At 38.7% G+C, this 22,365-nt stretch overlaps 1 protein-coding gene across 1 annotated transcript in view; it reads left to right on the top strand.

Annotated features, from left to right (window-relative positions):
* zgc:92242 overlaps positions 1 to 3,821 on the top strand; it is a 36,357-nt gene extending 32,536 nt beyond the window's left edge. Inside the window, exon 6 of the mRNA NM_001002626.1 lies at positions 3,300 to 3,821. Coding sequence (NP_001002626.1) covers positions 3,300 to 3,448 — 149 coding nt within the window. The 3' untranslated portion in view covers positions 3,449 to 3,821. The remainder of the gene's footprint in view (positions 1 to 3,299) is intronic.
* Positions 3,822 to 22,365: the final 18,544 nt, after the last annotated feature.

Genomic DNA, 22,365 nt, shown 5'->3' with positions numbered 1-22,365 from the left:
GCAAGATGGGGCTCTCAGTAAATACCTACAAGTATAAATTATACCTATAAAAATAATATATCCAATTTTGTTTTATTAGTATCTAACAAATAAAATGTTAATTGAACTATTACATTAAATTTATCGACACCCCAACACCCGGGTGTTTGGGGGTGTTGTCGCTGGGGCACTTCAGATCATTTTGGAAGGGTACTCCTATCCAAGACTAAAAAGGGCATGTGCACTGCACAGGTTGAGCCCTATGTGTGCACGTGCCTGGAGCAGTCCATTCAGTTTTAAAAACAATAGTGTATTATTCCCTTCGGCTTGGTCCCTTATTTATTAGGGGTTGCCACAGTGGAAAGAACTGCAAACTATTCCAGCATATGTTTTACGCAGCGATTGCCCTTTTAGTCGCAACCCAGCACTGGGAAACATCCATACACTCTCACACACACTCATACACTACAGCCAATTTAGTTCATCCAGTTCACCTTTAGCACATGTCTTTGAGCTGTGGGGGAAATCGGAAAGGCGAACACGGCGAGAACATGCAAACTCCACACAGATATACCAACTGGCTCAGCTGGGACTCGAACCAGTGACTTTCTTACTGTGAGGTGACAGTGCTAAATATAATTGGTTAAATTTACTGTTTATTACTAGTTGCATGTTGAGACACAGTGGTTCAGTGTTTAACACTACTGGTTAGCGGTGTCGCCTCACAGCAAGAAGATCGCTGCTTCAAGCCCTAGCTGGGTCAGTTGGCATTTCTGTGTGGAGTGTGCATGTTCTTCTCGTGTTCGCGTGGGTTGTCTCGGGGTGCTCTGGTTTTCTGGTTGCAGCCGAAAGGGCATCTGCTGTGTAAAACATACTGTATGCTGGATAAGTTGATGGTTCATTCCGCTGTGGCAACTCCTGATGAATAAGCAGAATAAGCCGCAAAGGAAATGAATAATGAATGTTAGTTCTATCCTAAAAATGTTGATTGTTAAATCCTGGTAATTATGTTTTTTTTTTTTATCACTATGTCTTTTTTTTTGCATGTTCTATTTAATGTAAAAATTACGAGTGCTTTGGCAATACATAAGGAACATTTGGCATGCCAATAAAGCAAGTTTGAATTGAATTGAGAGAGGGAGATCTAGTGAGAGAGAGGGAGAGAGAGAGAGACAGCTGTGGATGTATTATAATCCCCGACAGGCTTGTGTCAGGGATCTGACGGCTTTTTAAAGTCAGCAGTGATTTACAGACAGTCAAAGTCTCGAAATCACGAAATTCTGCTTGATTATTTCCTTAGTCGTGACCTCTCGTGAGGTCACCGTGGCTCTGAACCAAAACTCTGTAAAGCTGCCTGCATATGCAGCATTTTAAGGCAACCCAAAGCCTTTCCAAAGCGTCTGCAAAAAAAAGGTTATAATAAATAAATTCAATATTAAATGTGTAGGCATTACGAAAGGTGCATGTTATTTGCATATGTTATTATATATGCAAATTACATATATAGTAAATTAAATGCTCATTAAACAATACATGTGCATTTATCCTCTTAAGTCGTGACGTCTGGAATACTGTTTCCGGGTTCAAGCCGCTACTCATTTGAATTGAGAAAATATTCATTTATGACCACTTTTTAGTCCTATCACACAATAAAGTGAATGTTATATAAAATCATAGTGTACAAATCAGTCTCTGGACTTGCTGCATCACAAATTTCAAAACTTTAACAATTTATAAAAAATCAATCACTTTCTGTCCATCCGATATTAGGCATTGAAATATACATTGTGATGGTGATTTTCAAAAAGTATTACACCGACTTGTAAATGTTTATTATTGCCATTTGATGAGTCCCCCCATTCAGTTTAATAGAGCACATGGACCCGCAAGCCGCTTCGCGTGACATCACAGTTAACAAGCAGATAGGCCTAAATACCATGAATGATCTACATAACCTAAATATATTATAATAAAATAATAAGTAATTCTGTGTGCATGTGTTTGTGTGTGTATACAGTCAAGCCCTGCGGCCAAGTGCTAATGCACGCCTCTCACCAGTGTGATATTTCATTTATAGAACAGATTGAGGGCATAATCATGTATATAAAAAAGAAAATCAAACGCAGAGTCTCAAAAACCCTTTTGTATGAGGTACTATACTTTCTTCCACCATTCATTCACATCTGCAGCTGATGCCAGAACAGAAGAAACCGTTGCTCATTCACAAATGTCACTTTAGAGCTAGTATTTGAATGATTCTCTAGCGTAATGTCCAAAGTGTTGACAAAACATGATTTTTGCTCACATTTTAAGATTATAAGGCTGAACAGCATGAAACGCCACAGTCTACAGAGATTTTTTCTCAGTATTTTTCTGTTGCAATCAGAATATCACAACAATTAACCCCGAAAAAGACAAAGCAAAAAAGCAAACACTACCAGACTGTGGTATACAGCACTACAACATACAAAAGAGAGATTGACTTAGAATGTCACTTACCAGATTAATAATGATTTGATCAGCTGTAGTTTGAAATCACGCTGAGTTTTTCTCTTCTAAGGGCTCATTATGTGGTCTTTGTCGTCATTTTGTGGAGGAGCGTCTTTTCTCTGCTCAGTATGACAGGCTGATAGATGAAGACGCACTGTATCCATGAAATATAAATATAAAAAATAGGCACTATCCTTATAAATAAACTGCAGGGTTGCAATCTAAACAACTAAATTCTCCTCTTTAAAAAGCCTCAAAACTACATTATGTTGTCCAAGAGCTGCTATATTTGTCAAACTGTATTGAGTTAATTGATCTCACATGGCTATCAGAAAATCAGATTCGAGAACCAGACAGATCTGTTGTATTTTATTTTTGTTTATATATATATATATATATATATATATATATATATATATATATATATATATATATATATATATATATATATATATATATATATATATTTTTTTTTTCTTCTTCTAAATAAATTGTTAGAATTCTCATTTAGATATCTAATTAAACCCATAAATGTAACTGCATTGTTTAATTGATATAATTAGCTAATGTTATTGTTTTAATACTACAATGCACATTAATCAAAACAAATTAAATCAATAAAAATGTGTGTGTATCAGTCATCTTATTACCTTGGAGTGTTGAACCAATATGTACCCTGCTGCTGTTTGTTTTTACTCATAATGACGTCAGCTAAGCAGAACCAGCACACTAGCTTCTGCAACAGTGGGCTTGTTTAGCTTGTAATGATAATAATAATGCAATGATACAAAATGTCTAATGACACTCTTCCTTTCTCTCTCTCTCTAAAGGAGTGCTAAAAGAAACGGAAAATGCTCTGACGTACGGCAGTCGTGTGGCACAGCTCAGGAAAAACTTTAACGCCACAAACGCCCCTTGTGCCAAACCACCCATTCCATGTAAACCTCCTCACCTACTGACATCCTCTTCAGTCAGATAAACACAAACTTAAAACACGAACTTAAAACAAAAGACTTGTGCATACCCGAGCGTATGAGCAGATTCAGGAGTGAACAAAGCTGGAGATGGACGGATGGAAATCAGAAGGTCTTCATGACCCAGCTAGCACCAACACTCGTAATTTTTTTTACACTGTTTACAGAGGAACATGCTCTCCAAAGCACTGAGATTTGTTCTGCTGCCTTTTCATGATTTTTTTTTATATATATATATAAACTTTGTTTCCTTGAGGGGAGAAAAACCAAAGTTATTGTTTAAAGGTTTTTTTTTTTAACAAACAATGGCTCAACTTTTTTGACTGGCTGTAAATAACGGTGTCTTACTGTATGAAATTAAATGGTTGGTTTAACTTATCTTGTTGACTGAATGAAAATTTATTTATATGTCGATGTACTTCCAACTGAATATTGAGTAACGGCAGGGTTTTCTTCAACACAGGCTCATTGTGGATACATACCCATCTACAGATCGCAAATTATGTAGCCAGAGGTATGTCGGGTTATTTTGTTTTTAAAACGAGAGCTAGGGTGGTATGACACCATCAATGGCTTCTGCTCCTTTTAGCACTAGCTGACAGCTTATCTCCAAGTGGACGGCTTTTCCGGCATTACCAGTTTGCCCAGTGGCTCACCACGAACATAGGCAGACTTGGGATGTGGAGCTTGAACACAATGATGGGGTTTAAGTCCAGTGATGAATGGTTCCAGAAACCAGGTAAACAAAAACTAAATAAATAAATAAACAATCGGCTGAAAACATGGTTAAACTATGTGGCCACGATAGCTTTTCTTTTTCAAGAATGCTTTTGAAAAAACTATCGGTTGGGTTTAGGGTAGGGGGTGGGTGGGTTGTTTAGTAAGTCAGTCTTCCAGCAAATTGGCCTGGTTGGCTGAAGTATATACTGCACCCTCTGGTGGATTTTTGTGAGAAGAGCATGTGTGAGAGAAATCTGAAATCGTCAAAGAGTGTAAACAGCAGCAGAGGATTTGCAAAAACAAAAAACTGTGAGAACACCAACCTCTGGTTACATATTTCTCTGTCCCCAGAAATGTAGACCTGGGTATGTATTCGCAATGAGCCTGGGTTGGCATCCTTTTTGCGCATCATTCCCTCAGCAAACTAGCAGTAAGAGGGGTTAAGAATATTGCATGGTTAAAAATATTGCAGTTGAAACCATCAAACTGACCTCGATAAGTAAGGACCGCCACTCCAAATGCAGGGGGAAAAAAATGCGGAATGCGGAAATAGTTTATTCACTAGCAAAATAAACAATGAATACCTTTGATTTCACACAAATTTAAAAAATTATAGCACAAAACAAAGCATAATTCAGGCATTAAAACTTAAATTGTACTAAAGTGTAGAGCTTTATTTCTAATTGAGATTTAGAAATTGTTAGAAACAGATGAGAATAAGTTACTGTAAATAAAGAGTAAGCAATAGCCTAAATTTGTTATAATGACAGTGTATATGACACTCACCAAAAATGTGAAAGGAAGAATATTTTAAGTCGATGAAGCTCCTGACTAGCTCTGACTACCCAGTTTACGTATTTATTCAACCTTCTTGATGGATAGATAGATAAATGATAGATAGATGAATGGCTAGATTGATGAATGGATGACAACCTTTTAGATATATTGATAGATAAATATCCTTTTTGGCGGATAGATAGATGGATGGATGGATGGATGGATGACCTTGATAGATAGATAGATAGATAGATAGATAGATAGATAGATAGATAGATAGATAGATAGATGGATGGATGGATGGATGGATGGATGGATGGATGGATGGATGGATGGATGGATGGATGGATGGATGACCTTGATAGATAGATAGATAGATAGATAGATAGATAGATAGATAGATAGATAGATAGATAGATAGATAGATAGATAGATAGATAGATAGATAGATAGATGGATGGATGGATGGATGGATGGATGGATGGATAGATGGATGGATGCATGGATGGATGCATGGATGGATGCATGGATGGATGACCTAGATAGATAGATAGATAGATAGATAGATAGATAGATAGATAGATAGATAGATAGATAGATAGATAGATAGATAGATAGATAGATAGATAGATAGATAGATAGATAAATAGATAGATAGATAGATATTTCAAACAAAAACGTAATAAACACCGCAAATTCAAAGCAACAAGCAGCTAATCGTCAGTCAGTCAACCTTCTAAATGTATTTCCATATTAACGCCACATGTTTGGTTTCTCAGCGGCATCTGGTTCATGATGGAGACAGTCAATCATTCCAGACTGTGAAACAGCAGCTGGGATAGTTATCATCTGCGCGTCCGATGGGTCGAGACAGACGGCAGCGGCGGGCCGTCATGCTGACCCTCTCGTCTCAAATGAGCTCATGCAGCAGAGTTACTGACCTCTCCCTTATCTTCTTCCATTCCTCGCTTCCTCTGAAGGATCAGGGCTGGAAAAAAAGAGAGACATGGAGGTGCATGGAAATAGAGGGAGCTCAGATAGGGAGAGGACGGAGGGCGATCAAGGGAAAGTAAAGATGATGTAGAGTGAATGAGTCATTGGATTTTATCAAATTTAGGATCTATACACATTATTTTCCTTTAAGTTGGCTTAAAGGAACAACAGTAAGTAACAGTAACAGTAAGCTGTGGCTTAATAGCTAACACATTTGGCTCAGCCCGAAGTCTGGCTAATACTATACACTAACAGACTGTTTGGCACAATGATGTTAAAACGACATTTAATTGACATCAAGCATGACATCAAAATCAAGTCAAAAATGCAAATCAATTTGATGTCGAACGCTTGACAACCATTTGATATCCAAACATTGATGCCCTTTTGACAAAATTATGGCACAAAAAAGTATTATACTATAAGAAAATGTAAAAACTGCAAATTTACACTGGATTTTGTATCCATAAAATGTAAACTACCATCATGTCATTTATTTGTTTTTCTTTGGCTTAGTGGTCACCACAGCGGAGTGAACCAACTATTCCTGCATATGTTTTACGCAGCAGATGCCCTTTCAGCTGCAACCCAGTACTGGGAAACACCCATACAGACTCACATTCACACACACCCATGCACTACGGCCAATTTAGTTTATTCAATTCTTCTGAACTTGTAGGGGGAACCGGAGCACCCGGAGGGGAAAGCCACGCAAAAATACTCCACACAAAAATGCCAGCTGACTCAGCCGGGGCTCAAACCAGCAACCTTCTTGCTGTGAGGCGATTGTGCTACCCACTACGCCACCATGCTGCCCATGGTATTTGTCAATTTAATTTATTCTAAATTATCATGGTATTTTAATTTAATGCAGCTTATAAGCTCCTCAAAAAAAAAACAAAAAAAAACAATGATCACAATCATAAAAAGTTGGGTTATTTTATATAATTGTAAATACAATCCACACTGTAAAAAACGGTGGGTTCCACACATTTCCTTCATGTTGCCCCGACACAAATTGATTAAGTTAATAATTTTTACAGATTTAAGTGGTTTGCAGTGGGTGGTACTGTCGCCTCACAGCTAGAAGGCTGCTGGTTCGAGCCTTGGCTGGGTCAGTTGCCGATTCTGTGTGGAGTTTGTTTGTTCTCCCAGCGTTCCCGTGGGTTTCCTCCCGGTGCTCTGGTTTCCCCCACAGTCCAAAGACATGTGGTACAGGTGAATTGGGCAGGCTAAATTGTCCGTAGTGTGAGGGTGTATAGATTTTTTCCCAGGGATGGGTTGCAGCTGGACGGGCATCCGCTGCGTAAAACATATGCTGGATAAGTTGGCGGATCAGGGCCGGAGTGGGACACCTTTTCAGCCTTGGAGTTTCAAGCCTCAGACCGGCCCACCTCAGTTCACGACTGACTATATTAAAATTAGGTCATTTCCAAATCAGTTTCTAATGACACTATCACGTCTTTTTTTGAAAAAACAGCTGCTTTAGAACTTCAAATGTTCAACAACCCTAACAGTATTATATGTCTTAACAATAAAAACGAAAACAATAAGTTACTTTAATGAGGATCGAACCCGGGTCCGCGGCATTTTAACCTAACAAGCTAACCGCTGGAAAAGAGAAGAGTTGCGGTAAAATAATGAATAAAAAGGCTGTGGTCAAGTAAATAAATAAATTTAAAAAGTGTGACTGCTAAGAGCAAAAGATTCTGGAGCTACGGACACCGGCCCTCGCGGCCAAAAAACGGACCGGCCCACCAGGAATTCTCCCGGTCCTCCCGATTAGCCAATCCGGGCCTGCACTGTGGCGACCTCGGATTAATAAAAGGACTCAGCCGAAAAAACTATGAATGAATGAATGATTGAACATAATTGATCATAAACCATGTACGGATGTGAATGAGTGTTCTGATTGGCTAAAGTAGACGTCTCATGTCAGCACGTTCTAGACGTAAACAAGCTCTTTCTGCCAATCTTCCTTCTGCATTCACTCAGCGCTGCATTCCGCCAACTTACCGGCAATATTACAACTTATCACTCCAGAAAATTGCTGGAACAAACTTACCGGTATTTTCAAAAAGGGCCTGTTCACACATACATACCTTCCAGGAAATTTGCCATTGTGAAAGAGGGCTAATCTTTGAACAATCTTTTTCGGAAAAATTCTAAACGTCCTTGCCTATGTGAACAGTGCTTTTTACCGGTAAAGTCGTACTGGAAATTGTCCAGATATTTAGTAGTATCACTGTATGAAAGTGGCTAATGAGTAATGCTGAAAATCATGACTAAAAAATTAAATGCAGAAAACTATATTTTAAGTGAAGTTTAATTTTAAACTAATTTCGAGAGGAGCATGTGCTCAGGATTGACCCAGCTGGTCCACATTAGCTAATTATGATCCTCCAATCAAAGGATCCCAAATCACTTTATATATCCTCATTTCCTTTCTACAACTATCTTCGTCTGGAAGAAACCCCTCTCCTCCCCCTTCTTCCTCCTTATCCAGAATGGGCGGCACGGTGGCCCAGTGACTAGCACTGTTGCCTCACAGCAAGAATACCAATAGTGTTGGGTCCTCGCTGAGCCATCTGGCATTTCTGTGTGGAGTTTGCATGTTCTCCCCGTGTCCGCGTGGGTTTCCCCCGGGTTCCCCGCTTTCCTCCCACCATCTAAATGTGCTCTATATTATAGATAAAATAAGCCTAAACCTTTTTTATAATGTCTTACTCTCAGGAAGTTTGCCTTGGCCTCAGTAGCGGGGGAGTTTGACATAGACCTGAGCTCAATCTCAACTCGCCCTGCAAAAGGGGGGGAGCCCTGGGCTCGAGGATCCCTTGAGCTCAGGGCTCTCTCCCGGGACAGCATGCCAAACAAGCTATGTATAAATCACGAGCTAAGTGTGAACTCTTGAAATTGTAAATTAATTTGACAATATGACTGTTTTATTGTTTTTTGCATACAGCTCTGAGACATCTTTTCTTTTCTTTTTTTTGCTGATGTCACCTCGGCCTAGGGGAGTTTAGTCATTCACATCGATTCCAAACACGCACTCAGGTCTGAAAAGCCTACTTCTCATGATTCAGTCAATTCCCAATGGGGAAAATCACTTTTGATTTGAATATTCCACTTAGGGTGAAGTAAAAAAGGGTTTGCGAACGCAATTTTAGTCAGCGTGACTAACCTAATTCCAATTTACGTAAATAAGCCAGAAAATCAGTGGACGGGTAGTATGTGTAGATCTACAGTAACCTGATGCAACAATAAAAAACCAACAAATACTTTCCTCTCTCTCTCTCTCTCCCTTTTTTTTTTTTTTTTTTTTTTGCCTGAGCTGGTTTTCAAACTCAACTAATGATGGCTACCTACCGTAGAAATATCTCTGAAGTGCGGATGGCGAGAGAACGGATTAATATTTCATAAACAGTATCATCGCTGTACGCGAGGCGCTGCAGCAGAGTTTTGGGGAAGCTGCTCTGTAACTCCAGTCGATACTTTATGTCTGTCGTCTCTGTAGTGACCAAACCGGTCTAGAATTTTTACATGAGAGGAGAATTGATATTCCCCCTCTCTCTCTCTTTCTCCCTGCTTCCCTCCATCTCGCTCTCTCTTCTAAGCTTCTACAAAGAGCACGACTGTTTTGCCGTTCCACTCAGATGCTCTGAAGAAGCTTCCTGGAGGAAGAGGAAGGTGGGGGGTTTCTGTGCGCGCGAGGAGGACAGGGCTACTCAGGCATCGTAAACCTTTTAAACACACACACGCACAATTCCCTGCTGCAGTGGGATTCTCTGAAGGGAGATAAAAAAGACTCTGTTGTGCGCAGGAAGAGAGAGAAGCCCATCACCACCTCCACCACTGTCACCCAGAGAGAAAAAAGCGAGGGAGAGAAGAGAGAGAAAAAAAGTGTTGTGGCGGTCTAGCGGTGTAGGCTGAACCACGGCTCCAGTGACCCCTGGCGAGAGAGAGTGCTGTGTGTGTGTGTGTGTGTGTGTGTGTGTGTGTATCCCTGCAACATGTGACAGGGCTACACACACACACACACACACACAGCCTCACCCCCTCAGGCAAGAGCGAAACGTTCTGCAGCGAAAGCTCCAGTGTGTGTATGTGTGTGTGCGTGTGTGTGTGTGTGTGACTGAATCCGTTCGGGGAAAACAATCCCTTCTGTGTGTGTGTGTGTGTGTGTGTGTGTGTGTGTGTGTGTCTATACGTGCGGCTGCGTGTGCGTGTCCGTGCGTGCGTGTCTTGCAGTGAACGGTCTACTGCGTTTTTTCCTCCATGATTAATCAGAGCGAGGGCAGGAGGCCGAGGGCCGAAGGGACTGCGACAGCTCCAACGCTCTTAACCCTTTACTGCCCACACACATTTGCTGGAGATCCACACACCAACACAACCTGTGAAAACACGAGCGCTCCAACCACTGCAGACTAATTAGCTGGACTATTATGGCTCTTGCACCAACACTATTAGCTATTAGGCAAATAGAGCGCAACAATGTTTTGCAATGAAACAATTCCCGGATAAACAGTTTCAAGCTATAAAATAAGCCAATCAGCTCTTGAGTATAGGCGACATGTATAAAGGGCCTATGAATATTTCAGAATTTTAAATGAATACATTCTGAAATTTAACTCATAATTTTTTTTAGCTTAGTCCCTTTATTAATCTGGGGTCGCCACAGCAGAATGAACCGCCAACTTATCCAGCATATGTTTTACACCCGTACACTCTCATTCACACACATACACTACGGACAATTTAGCTTACGCAATTCGCCAATAGTGCATGTTTTTGGAAACCTACACGAACACAGGAGAACATGCAAACTCCACACAGAAATGCCAACTGGCCCAGTCAGGACTCGAACCAGCAACCTTCTTGCTGTGAGGTGATCGTGCTAGCCACTGCGCCACCGTAACAAACAAATTGACAGTGTTGTGCAAGTTACTAAACCGTAATACATTACAGATTACTCGTTACTGTTATTTAAAAGTAATCCCTTACCTTACAATATTACTGTCTCAGAATTATAATATGTAATATGTATTACTTTTTAGCTACTCTCACCAAAATAACTACAGAATTAGAACTTAACTTTCTAAAATGACCAGATGTACTGCAGAGCATTTTACATCCAGTAGAAAGCGATAGGATGTAGCAGAATGACTGTGACCAATCCAGGCTACTAACTATATAGTATATAATTGGCAACGTGAAGGCTCAAGACAATGCAAGAAAAGATGACAGTCAGAATCACAAATGATCTAAGTCTGTTAAAAGTATGGTAGAGGTAAAGTGATTATCTGGAAATATCTGTGAATAGCTTGGGAATATACATATTAGACACAACAGGCTGTATGTAAACTCCAATGCCATGACAAGACGCAGATTTCTTTTCTTATTGTCGCCATTATTTTATTCACTTTAAATTAAAGTGGTTCACAACATAAAACTGTCATGCACAAAGTGAGCATGATGAACATAGCTAAGTGCAATTAGAGGACCAACCCCTCAACCTCAGTCGTTTTAGCCCATAGAAATGAACATATAGGCTAAACATCGCCTAACTGTTTAAAATGAAAACAGATCAAACAGAGATCTATATGCCTCTAAAAAGATTAAACTAATCCACTGACCGAGATAAACTTAATTTCTGCTTCTTTGGCTTATCAATCTCGTCTTTAAATTTCAATATATATAAACCATATCTATATTCTTGGGGCTTGCGAGCATTCTTATCCACGAACAGAGGAAACCGGCGTGTGAGCAAAGAGATTTGCTCGCTCGTATTACATGAATGCGCTCTTGACTTGTAATACTGCGCTTACGACATTTGTTAGTGAAATAACGCCATAAGAGCTTACGCCCATCTCACGAATGTACTGTCTTCTGCCACTTTCATCTATTTGCTGCTTTTCTGCTGCTGTGAACTGGGCTGAGACAATAGCCTCGGACCTCGAGCTCAGAGGCTGAAATCAATTTACGTTTAAAGTAAAAAGTTCAAATAGACAGAGGGAGATTAATGGCAACACATGTGTATGTTCACCTATCACGAACAGGAAATATAACTTACTTGCGGTATTTTTTATTTGTTAATGACCATATTAGGTTGTTTGTTGTAACGCAAGCGTTACTGTACATGTACCAAGTAAAATATTACTGAAAATGTGTTAGTAATGCCTTACATTACTGCTTTACAGGACAAAGTAATACGTTACTGTAATACATTACTTTTGTAACTCATTACTCCCAGCACTGTAAATTGATATATAATATTAATTATAAGGCCCTGCTTTATATAATTAAATCAGTTCAGTCTGAAGAGCTGTGCACAGTCAGAGCGTACTCACACTATGCTATCCAAACCGTGCCCAGGCCCGTTTCCCAGACCGTTTAAGAAGTGTGAGTGCTCTGAATCGGGCTCAGTCACTGTTTACTTGGCCGGCCCTGGCCTGGTTGAAAGAGGTGTGCCATAGCGCTTTGGCGCTGTAGGCTTATAGTGTGTGCAAAGTTACTGAAGTTTGTCCTGCGCGCTTGCGTTTTTTTTTAGTTACTTCTTTGGTTTGGTGTGTTAATCTTATCGTTACTATTCTTCAAAAAAAGGTAATGATTCCCACTCAATTGCTTCGTACTGTTTTTATATTTACTTTTTCTTACATTTTACGGATGATAACAGACAGACATTTCGGCACAAAGCCTTCCTCAGTGTGTGCTTCCATAGTGTGTGCAAAGCACGCCTAAGCGTGAAACTGAAGACGAGATGTGACTTTTAGGGACTTTTTAAGGACTGATTGATATGGATTGATTAATCATTCTTACTGTTCAATGAACACAAGCTATCATAGTTTATTAAAGACGCAAACTCCTCACTGCACGTCAGCTGCTCCTTCAGCAAACCTCCTAATTTCTGCTGCACGAGGACTTTATGACTGTTTATGAGCGTCGAAAGAGGCTGATTTGTTCGGCGAAATATTTGCTTGTGTGTCACCGCATCCCAAATGACTAAACAGTATAACTAAAGAAATCTCCACTGTGCTGAGCGAGAGCACTTCTTACTGAGCAGTGCATCATCGATGACGTAAGCGTGCCCAGGCCCGAATGTAATGTGAGTGTGGGCCGTCGGGGGAGACTGAAGGGGAGACAAGCGGGATTTGGCCCAGTTCAAAGCAACCTTACATAGTGAGTACGCCCTCAGTTGAGGTATTGAAGGCGCCATACAATGCATTGATTCGATATATTAAGTAATTCTCTGAAATCTACAAAGAAAGTATGTGGTTATGTATGTGCAAAAATTATGCGGAAATGGTTTTACAGGTCCATTTACAACCCTAGGAATTGGCCCTAATAGAGCCTAATATGGTTGGTCTTGACCATATTAGGAAGGGTCATGAATATTAATGAGTTCTACTCTGATGCTCAAGCAGCTCATGTCAGTGCATGGTGCTCTCTCTCCTCTCTCACACACACACACATGCACAAACACAAATGCACACGGTGTGATGTACTTCAAAATACAAACATGCAATCATACTTCAAACTGAGTTGACTCCTCGTTATTATTTTTGTCACTCCAGAAAAAAACTGCAAGACGTGAGTGATATGTAAGACCAAACGCATATACAAACTTTTATTTTGTATAGAAATGATCTGGGTGAAATAGGAGACAGATTTTGGTGTCCTCATTAAATGTAATTATTCTGATTTGGTGCTTAATGAGCATTTCTGATTATTATTCAGATTTTTAACAGTTGTTCTTCATGTTTTTGTAGATACTGTGATACATTTTCAACAAGATTATTTAATGATTTGTAAGTTCAAGTGGAAAACTGAACCTGACAACGGCATACGAGCAGTATGCAAACCCTGAAACCCCTGCAGGGATGACAAAGTCTGCTTTAAACACACACACACACACACACACACACACACACACACACACACATGTCTGTCATGATAAGGACCAATCACAGGCCACAGAGACAAAGACGTGATCAAATTCATAGGTGGAAATGACATGAGTGCTGGGCTGTCAATCACACAGATTTGATTTGACTGTGAAATTTGGGTTTTGTGTTGTTAGCTTTATACCTTATAGCTCTAAACACAACCTAACAAAAGCTACTGATTTATGAAGTATATCTAATAAAGCTTCCGCAGATATACAGCAACTCTGAAGACAGAATTTTTGTGAATATATTTTCCAAAATATCACTAAACATTAGGCAGATTCAACTGAACTATAATCTCAAATTATAAAATAAAAACTCTACATAATTTAAGGTAGAATTTTCTCTACAAAACACTTGGAGATATGCATTGTTTAACGAGATTTATTACCATTATCACACTGTTAGATTGAGCCCCAATCCAAATTCTATTTTTGTACCCCTACCCCTTCCCCTTGGCCCTTGAAACAGAGTGTGAAGGGGAAGGGCTTCAAAATTTACCCCTAAGAAATGGGACACCACTACAGCACCTGCACACGTCATCATATGTCATTGTGAGCTCTTACCTCATATGAGATCAGACAACCAACCGCGACTGCTGTAGTAATTCCAGTTGCCTTATTTCTCAAGTGGTGCTCGCTGCAGAGCCATTTGAGGAGAGGTGAGCTCCAGCGAGGGGGAGCTTAAGCTTGAGCTCCACCTTTTTTGCCCTTCTTCTACGAGTGATGTCACTGGGGGTAGGGTTAGGGGTGGGGTTGGTGTACGCATTAAAACAGCTCACAGGAGGAGGAGCGACAGCTCATGCTCCCCCTCGCTGGAGCTCAGCTCTCCTCAAATGGCTCTGCAGCGAGCACCCTCTCTTATTTCTTGGTATTTGTCTTCAGGAAATCACTGAAGGCAACAATACCATGTTATCATAACGATATAATTGAGGCAATAAGATCGTAACGGTAATGTGCATTTACACCATGGCCATATTCACAGGCCCGGATTAAGAATTCAGAGGCCCCTGGGAACAATATCTTGTAGCCCCCCTACCTGGCCGCACCCCTAAAGTTAAGATTATTTTAATGTTTATTAATAAAATCAATCTATAATGTATTGCCCGCATTTTTAAAATAAATGATATACAGTACATATATTTCTAGTCTACAGAGATTTAAAATCTTTTTAAAGCATTTAAAACACACTTTGAAAAATATAGTAATACAACTAGTGAAAAGAAAACGGGAGACTGAAATATGGGAGACCGGGAGTGTTGGTAGGCATGCTTATTAATGATTCCTACTTGTCTTCCTCATGATGACGAGTAGGCAAAATCTGAAATGTAGTGGGGGAAAAAGAAGAATGAGTTCATCAGATGCTGGATTCGAATCGGGTTCATGATCGATAGTGTCAAAACATGTTGCCATGTGCGAGCTACGCCACTCACGCAGCTCAGTTAAAAATACGTAATAATGACAAAAAATACTAATTTGTAGATTGCCTTACTTCCATGTGCAGCTATGCTACTGTTGTGGCTGGTGTATTCTGGGACATTTTCTTAGGTTTCGAGTGCATGTGACTGACAAATCTCCTTTTCAAGGGCTATCTAGCACTTCCCCTTAGCCTACACCTTTAAGCTAAAGAGAATTGGGACACTTACCCTTTCATGTGAACACACAAAATGAGGTGTAGAGGTAAGGAGAAGGGCTAGGGGGTAGAATTGGGATCGGGCCTTGATATCACACTTAACTCTTATGTACTATTGGGGATGTTTTCATCCACTCTGGGGTTATTTGTGTCTTAATTTGGCCATGACGTTTTTTATATTTCAGCTAGCAGAATGATTTTTGGTGACAAATCTTATTTTGACACATATTTTGAGAAATGCTTTGAAATATTAAAAAAAAACCTCATCAAAACACTCTGGGCAAGTTTACTACCCTTTTGTTATGTTTGGGATGAAAACATCCACTAAATTTAACTGCTGTAAAAATGCATCAGATGGATTTTTTTTTAATTATATTGCATAAATCTGTTTATCAACCTCAGTTCTGATCAAAACTAGAAAATTACAGGATTTTAACTCTTTAATTGCCAAATTCATGAATGATGTCACTAATTTGGTGGAAAAAAAAACACATAAAAGGATGTTCTTTCAATATAAAAAGTAATCGTAGACTTTATTTTTTTTGGATCTTTTATCAACGTGTTGGACATGTGAAGCAACATTGCCTTTGATGCAATGTTTTAGATTAATTTTCTATTTTTTCTCCATAATTTACTGTTGGTGGCTGTTTTTGCCCCATTGACTTTCATTATGACCACATTTTTTTGATTACAAACCCATGTGACCATATAATCGTGCATTTTTGATGGTTGGTGGTTTTCCTTGTTGGAAAGAGGTAAAATTTGTCATTTTTACTGTGGATCATCAGCTGGCACCATTAACCCTTTAGATATGTCTGTGCTAAAAAATTTGGATTTTTGAAGTGTAACAACAAATTAAAACGTGTGAGAATATGAGAGTGACTTTTACGCACATATCTTGATGTGTCTGAAAAATCAAAATGAACAAAAATGAATTTTGTTTCTATAATTTTTTTGGTTGGTCAAAAGGTGACATCGAATACAGTGATACATCACATTAAATCTGTTCTGTTATATCAGGCAAAGCAAGGCAAGGCAAGGCAAGTTTATTTATATAGCACATTTCATACACAATGGCAATTCAAAGTGCTTTACATAAACTAGAATAAAAGAAACAAGTAAAATAAAAATAAAAACAAATAATAAAAAAGCGTAAAAACAAAACAAAACATAAAAACAGGTAAAATGTGATATAAAAGAATGAAGAAGAAGAGAAAAACATAATAGTGCGATCTGTCGGACGCAGCACAGTGCTCATTCAGTAAAGGCACAGCTAAACAGATGTGTTTTCAGTCTTGATTTGAATGTGCCTAATGTTGGAGCACATCTGATCATTTCTGGAAGCTGATTCCAGCAGCGAGGGGCATAGTGGCTAAAAGCCGATTCACCCTGCTTTGACTGAACTCTTGGAACTTTTAGTTTATAGGATCCTAAAGATCTGAGTGATCTGTTAGGTTTGTATTCAGTGAGCATATCTGTGATGTATTTAGGTCCTAGGCCATTTAGTGATTTATAGACCAGTAATAATACTTTAAAATCTATTCTGAATGTAACTGGCAGCCAGTGTAAAGACCTGAGGACAGGTGTGATGTGCTCTGATTTCCCGGTTCTGGTTAGAATTCTGGCCGCAGCGTTCTGGATGAGCTGCAACTGTCTGACTGTCTTTTTAGGAAGACCAGTGAGGAGTCCATTACAGTAATCCACCCTGCTGCTGATAAAAGCATGAACAAGTTTTTCTAAATCTTCACTAGAAACAAAGCATCTGATTCTTGCTATGTTTTTGAGATGATAGTATGCTGATTTACTGACTGCTTTGACATGACTGTTGAAACTCAGATCTGACTCCAGAGTCACACCAAGATTCTTGACCTTATTTCAACATAAGAAGATATGTCACCTAGATACTGTAAGTACTAAAAATCTCAGAAACAGTTTTACAGGTCCATTTAGAAGCCTAGGAATTAGCCCTAGGATGAAAACTGTTTTTACCTTATTTGGAAGGGTCATGAAATTTAATGAGCTCTGTTTTTGTTCATACCAGAGTTCTCTATATGGCTTTCATGGCTCATGCCTCTAATTCTCACACAGTGTGATGTTCTCTGAAATACATATGTACAAAATATCAGTTTTGTAAACGCATAATAAAATAACAATAAAATTTATGTTAGGAGTGAGTTCCATCCGGAAAAATAACAGTAGCTGAGTGATATGACACAACGCATAAAAGTGCAATAAACACCAATTCAGAAGTATGCATGTGCCTGTACATAGAAAATGTAGCAATTAACATTGTAAAATACCAAAAGATGCAGTTAAACTGACTTTAAACTGTCGCTTCAGGTGCTTTAAAAGCTTTAAATAATTTTTTTCCCCCAAATTGTGCATAAGACCATAGACTGTAAAATATATGGACGTACTATTCGTGACGTCACACATAGGTTTCTGAACACTGCAAAAGAAACTACAAGTAGGCACGGCTAACCGTCACTGCGCGTCATCGCACCCACGGCGGTGGGATACCAAACAAGGGAAAAGAGGCGGAGAGTGAGCGGAGCTACAGACACCTGCTGGCATTTTGCTTGGACCTGGCTTAAACAGATTTTACTTTGGGAGAACACTTAATACTTTATCACCAGTGACTCATTTGTGTTCAGACCACATGTGCTTGGTTGTACACTATACTAATAAAGTGTTTAGTCTTTTAAAAACACAGTTGTAATACATTGAGCCTCTAAGCATTGTTCTTATGATATTTTTCTACAGGAGGAAAACACGAATTACTTCCAAACACTACATATATAGCCTGTGTTGGTAAACGCAAGACTATTGAAGAAATCCAGCAGAACACTGTATGACAACACTTTCATCTGATAATTGTAAGAAATTTAGCCCAAAAGGCAACTGACTGTGTAAAGCCACATAAAACAACACAATGAATAAAAAAATAATAATAATAATAAAAAAATACAATGAATATGCCGAGTTCAGTGGCTAATCTGCCGGAGTCAGCTGAGGGGAAGTGACGCCGACCAGCGAGACCTAACTGTCACTCAAGTGGCCACACCCTTAATTATGCAAACTTAATATAACCTAATATAAAGGAAACGGATGAGTTTAAACACACACACACACACACACACACACACACACACACACACACAGGTAACAGGGTAATATTAGTTAGATGCACCAAAATCGTTCTTTGTACCAGGCTGTAAACACCTTTTCTGCTGTAAAGTTGGCCATTCTAACAGTGGGCTCAGTTGAAATTTGCTCCATATGGAGCCAGTACTAGCGGAATTTTGATGAATTGCAGTTTTAGTTACTTCCGCATTGGCTTCTAGAGGGAAAGCGGGAGGTTGCCGCTTAATTCTGACGAGCTGTGAACAGATAAGATGTTGTTGCATTAACTTGACCTAAAACAACTGCCTTTACAATTTTAAATGAAGATTCCCACATGCATACTGTTGGAAATATAATAAGCTGTGGTAAACTTACCACGGGCGAGGCAGTGGAACAGTAGGTAGTGCTGTTGCCTCACAGCAAGAAGGTCGCTGGTTCAAACCTTGGCTCAGTGGGTGTTTCTGTGTGGAGTTTGCATGTTTTCCTTGCCTTTGCATGGGTTTCCTCCGGGTGCTCCGGTTTTCCCCACAGTCCAAAGACATGCGGTACAGGTGATTTGGGTAGGTGAAATTGTCCGTAGTGTGTGTGAATGTGTGTGCAGATGTTTCCCAGAGATGGGTTGTGGCTGTAAGGGCATCTGCTGTGTAAAAACTTGCTGGATAAGTTGGTGGTTCATTCTGCTGTGGCCACCCCAGATTAATAAGGGACTAAGCCGACTAGAAAATGAATGAATGAATAAACTTACCACAGTCCGACATGCAGTATAGTTTAATTGGGTAAAAAATAAATGGTAACACTTTATTTTGATGGTCCATTTGAGTATTAGTAGACTGTCTGCTTAATATCTGCTGATACTGCTCCTTCAACAGATATTTAACTGACTTTAAGAAACCTTGCAAGTACATGTCAACTAACCCCAACATAACAGTCTACTTATAATGCAATGAGATTTAGTTGGCATGTAGATGCAATGTAACTTAAAAAAAAAAAACAGACCATCAAAATAAAGTTTGACCCAATAAATTGACTGTAGTATATGAGTGTGTGTGTAAATGAGAGAGTGTATGGGTGCTTCCCAGTGCTGGATTGTGACTGGAAGGGCATCTGTCCCTAAAAACATATGCCAAAATATGTCAATATGTCATTTTGTTGCGGTGAGCCCAATCATGGACTACGCTGAAGGACAGAGTGAGTGAGTGTTAAAATTCATTGTTGCAATCTCACCAGGAAACATTCTAGCCAATCAAACGCTGCAGAGATGTATATTAACAATCCTGTGAGTGATGTCAAATTCTGTGTTTGGTTCTGATTTGACTGTTTTTATCTGCATTTTATTATGGTGTTATAAACAGTTGAAGTCAGAATTATTAGGCCTCCTAAATTATTAGTCCCCCTGTGTATTTTTCCCCCAATTTCTGTTCAACGGAGAGAAGATTTTTTTCAACACATTTCTTAACATATTAGATTTAATAACTCATTTCTAATAACTGATTTCTTTTATCTTTGCCATGATGACAGTAAATAATATTTTACTGGACATTTTTCAAGATACTAGTATTCAGCTTAAAGTGCAATTTAAAGGCTTAACTAGGACAATTAGGCAAGTTATTGGTGGTTTGTTCTGTAGACAATCGAAGAAAAATATTGCTTAAGGGGGCTAATAATATTGACCTTAAAATGATTTTAGAGAAATTAAAAACTGCTTTTATTCTAGCTGAAATAAAACAATCTTCAGATGAAAAATATTATAGGAAATACTGTGAAAAATTCGTTGCTCTGTTAAAAATCCTTTGGGAAATATTTAAATAAAGAAAAAAAATCACAGGAGGGCAAATCATTTTTGGCATTCACATGTACTCAACTCTTAGCTATCTTCATCTATGCCTAGGTTTCCAGATTTTCATTCTATGGCAGATGAAGCTTTTTAGCAACCAGCTTCCTGTTTTACTGTTAACGAGGATGAAAACTGTACTAATCATGTGGTCTTTAAGAGTGAATCTTGTGGCTGAAGTTGTAATCTGTAATGCGCCCAACTGTTTCTACAGAAAGTTAATTAGAAAAAAAGTATGTTACCTTTTCTCACAACAGAGAATGTGTTGAAAAGCCAGTCTCATCTCGCTCAACAACTTCAGGGCAAATGACCTCGACACATGAGCTGCCCGTGTTTCAGGCTGCTGACACACACAAACACGCCTGGACAGTCTGATCACATATTACAGCAGGGTATATGGGTAGTTAAATCTCACAGTAAAAACAACTGCTACTTACGTTGTTCATATAATTTTATTGTAGAATATTTAAATAGGAACTTGATGGTAGCAAATTTTGGTTTGTTTTATATATATATATTATATATATTATATATATATATATATATATATATATATATTTTTTTTTTTTTTTTTTTAATCTGCTAACTAACAGTTTTTGTACTTTGTGATTCTCAAGTGTTTTCCATTTATTTACAGTTGTAAATTGCATTATGGGATGTTGATCTCTTCTCTGTCGACTTTAAATGTTAAAATTTCAACTCTACAGTTTACAAAGAGACTTTTATTGACATTTTAGTAGTTTTGTAGCCTAATTCCATGTATGTCGGAGGATTTGAGACACAGAGTGGGGTAGACCGCGACAATGGGGTTCGAGTCTGGCAAAGAACAGTTCCAGAAACCAGGAAAGGCAAAAAACAAATGCCAAAAAATTAAATAAACAAGTAAATAACAGGGTAAGAATGTGGTAAAATCCAAAAACATGGTAAAAAAAACAGGCTGCTGCAAGAGCTTTTCTGTTTCTGCTTTGCTTTTGAAAACACTATCTGTTGGGTTTAGGGAAGTGGGTGTTCAGGTCGATTCTTGCTTTTAAAAACCCTATTGGTTGGGCTTAGGAAAGGAGGAGGGTGAGTCAGTCAGTCAGTCACAGGTGGATTTACATTCAGCCAGCCTGGTCTCACGAGGAAATGTAAGTTTTTTACGTTTTGTCAGTCGTACGAAAATGTACGATTTTAAAAAGGAGGCATGGCACCTTACCCCAACTGTCATTGTGTGATAAGCAAATTGTACTAAATTGTACGAATTAGATTGTACGAATTCATAAAAGTTAGCCACTAAATCAAAAAGTTACAAATTGCTATGAGATTGCGTTGGAACAGCAGGCATGAATGGCACTCCTAAGAGAAATCTGAGATCTCAAAAAGCGTACACAGTGGCCTCTGCGAAAACAAAAACTGCAAAAAAACGTAGCTCCTGTGACATATTTGGCACTCTCCAGAAATGTATATAAGTGCACGTAATCAGAATGAGCTGAAGAAAGATCAAGGTCCAATAATGCAATTCAAAAGCATAAGTAAATGGGGAAAAATAAAACATGAATCACAAAATACTGAAAACTGCTAATTTTTGGATATTTTTACAGTGTAAAAATAAAGCTAAAGTATTAATATGTATGAATAAAAATGTATAAATAATACCCATAAAGCTGATGAAGTATCTACATTTTTAACATTAAGCTCTATACGTCATCATAGCGAGATTTAATTCGTTTTCCATTTAAAAAAACAAGCAAGACCAATTTGAATGTCAATGTCACATAATTATGTTCTTCAAAGAATTCTAAGGAAAGCGTTTGGCTGCAGAGGGCTTGGAATAACCTCAGTGTTACCTTTCTCAGGAAATAAATAGACACTAAGAGAGATGTGCTGCTGTAACTGCTGCAAAAGCTGGACATACACCAAAGTT

This window comes from Danio rerio, chromosome 14 (genome assembly GCF_049306965.1).
Source record: "Danio rerio strain Tuebingen ecotype United States chromosome 14, GRCz12tu, whole genome shotgun sequence".
Taxonomy (NCBI): domain Eukaryota; kingdom Metazoa; phylum Chordata; class Actinopteri; order Cypriniformes; family Danionidae; genus Danio; species Danio rerio.
Note: the sequence above shows the minus strand (reverse complement) of the source record. Positions and strands in the feature narration are given on the sequence as shown.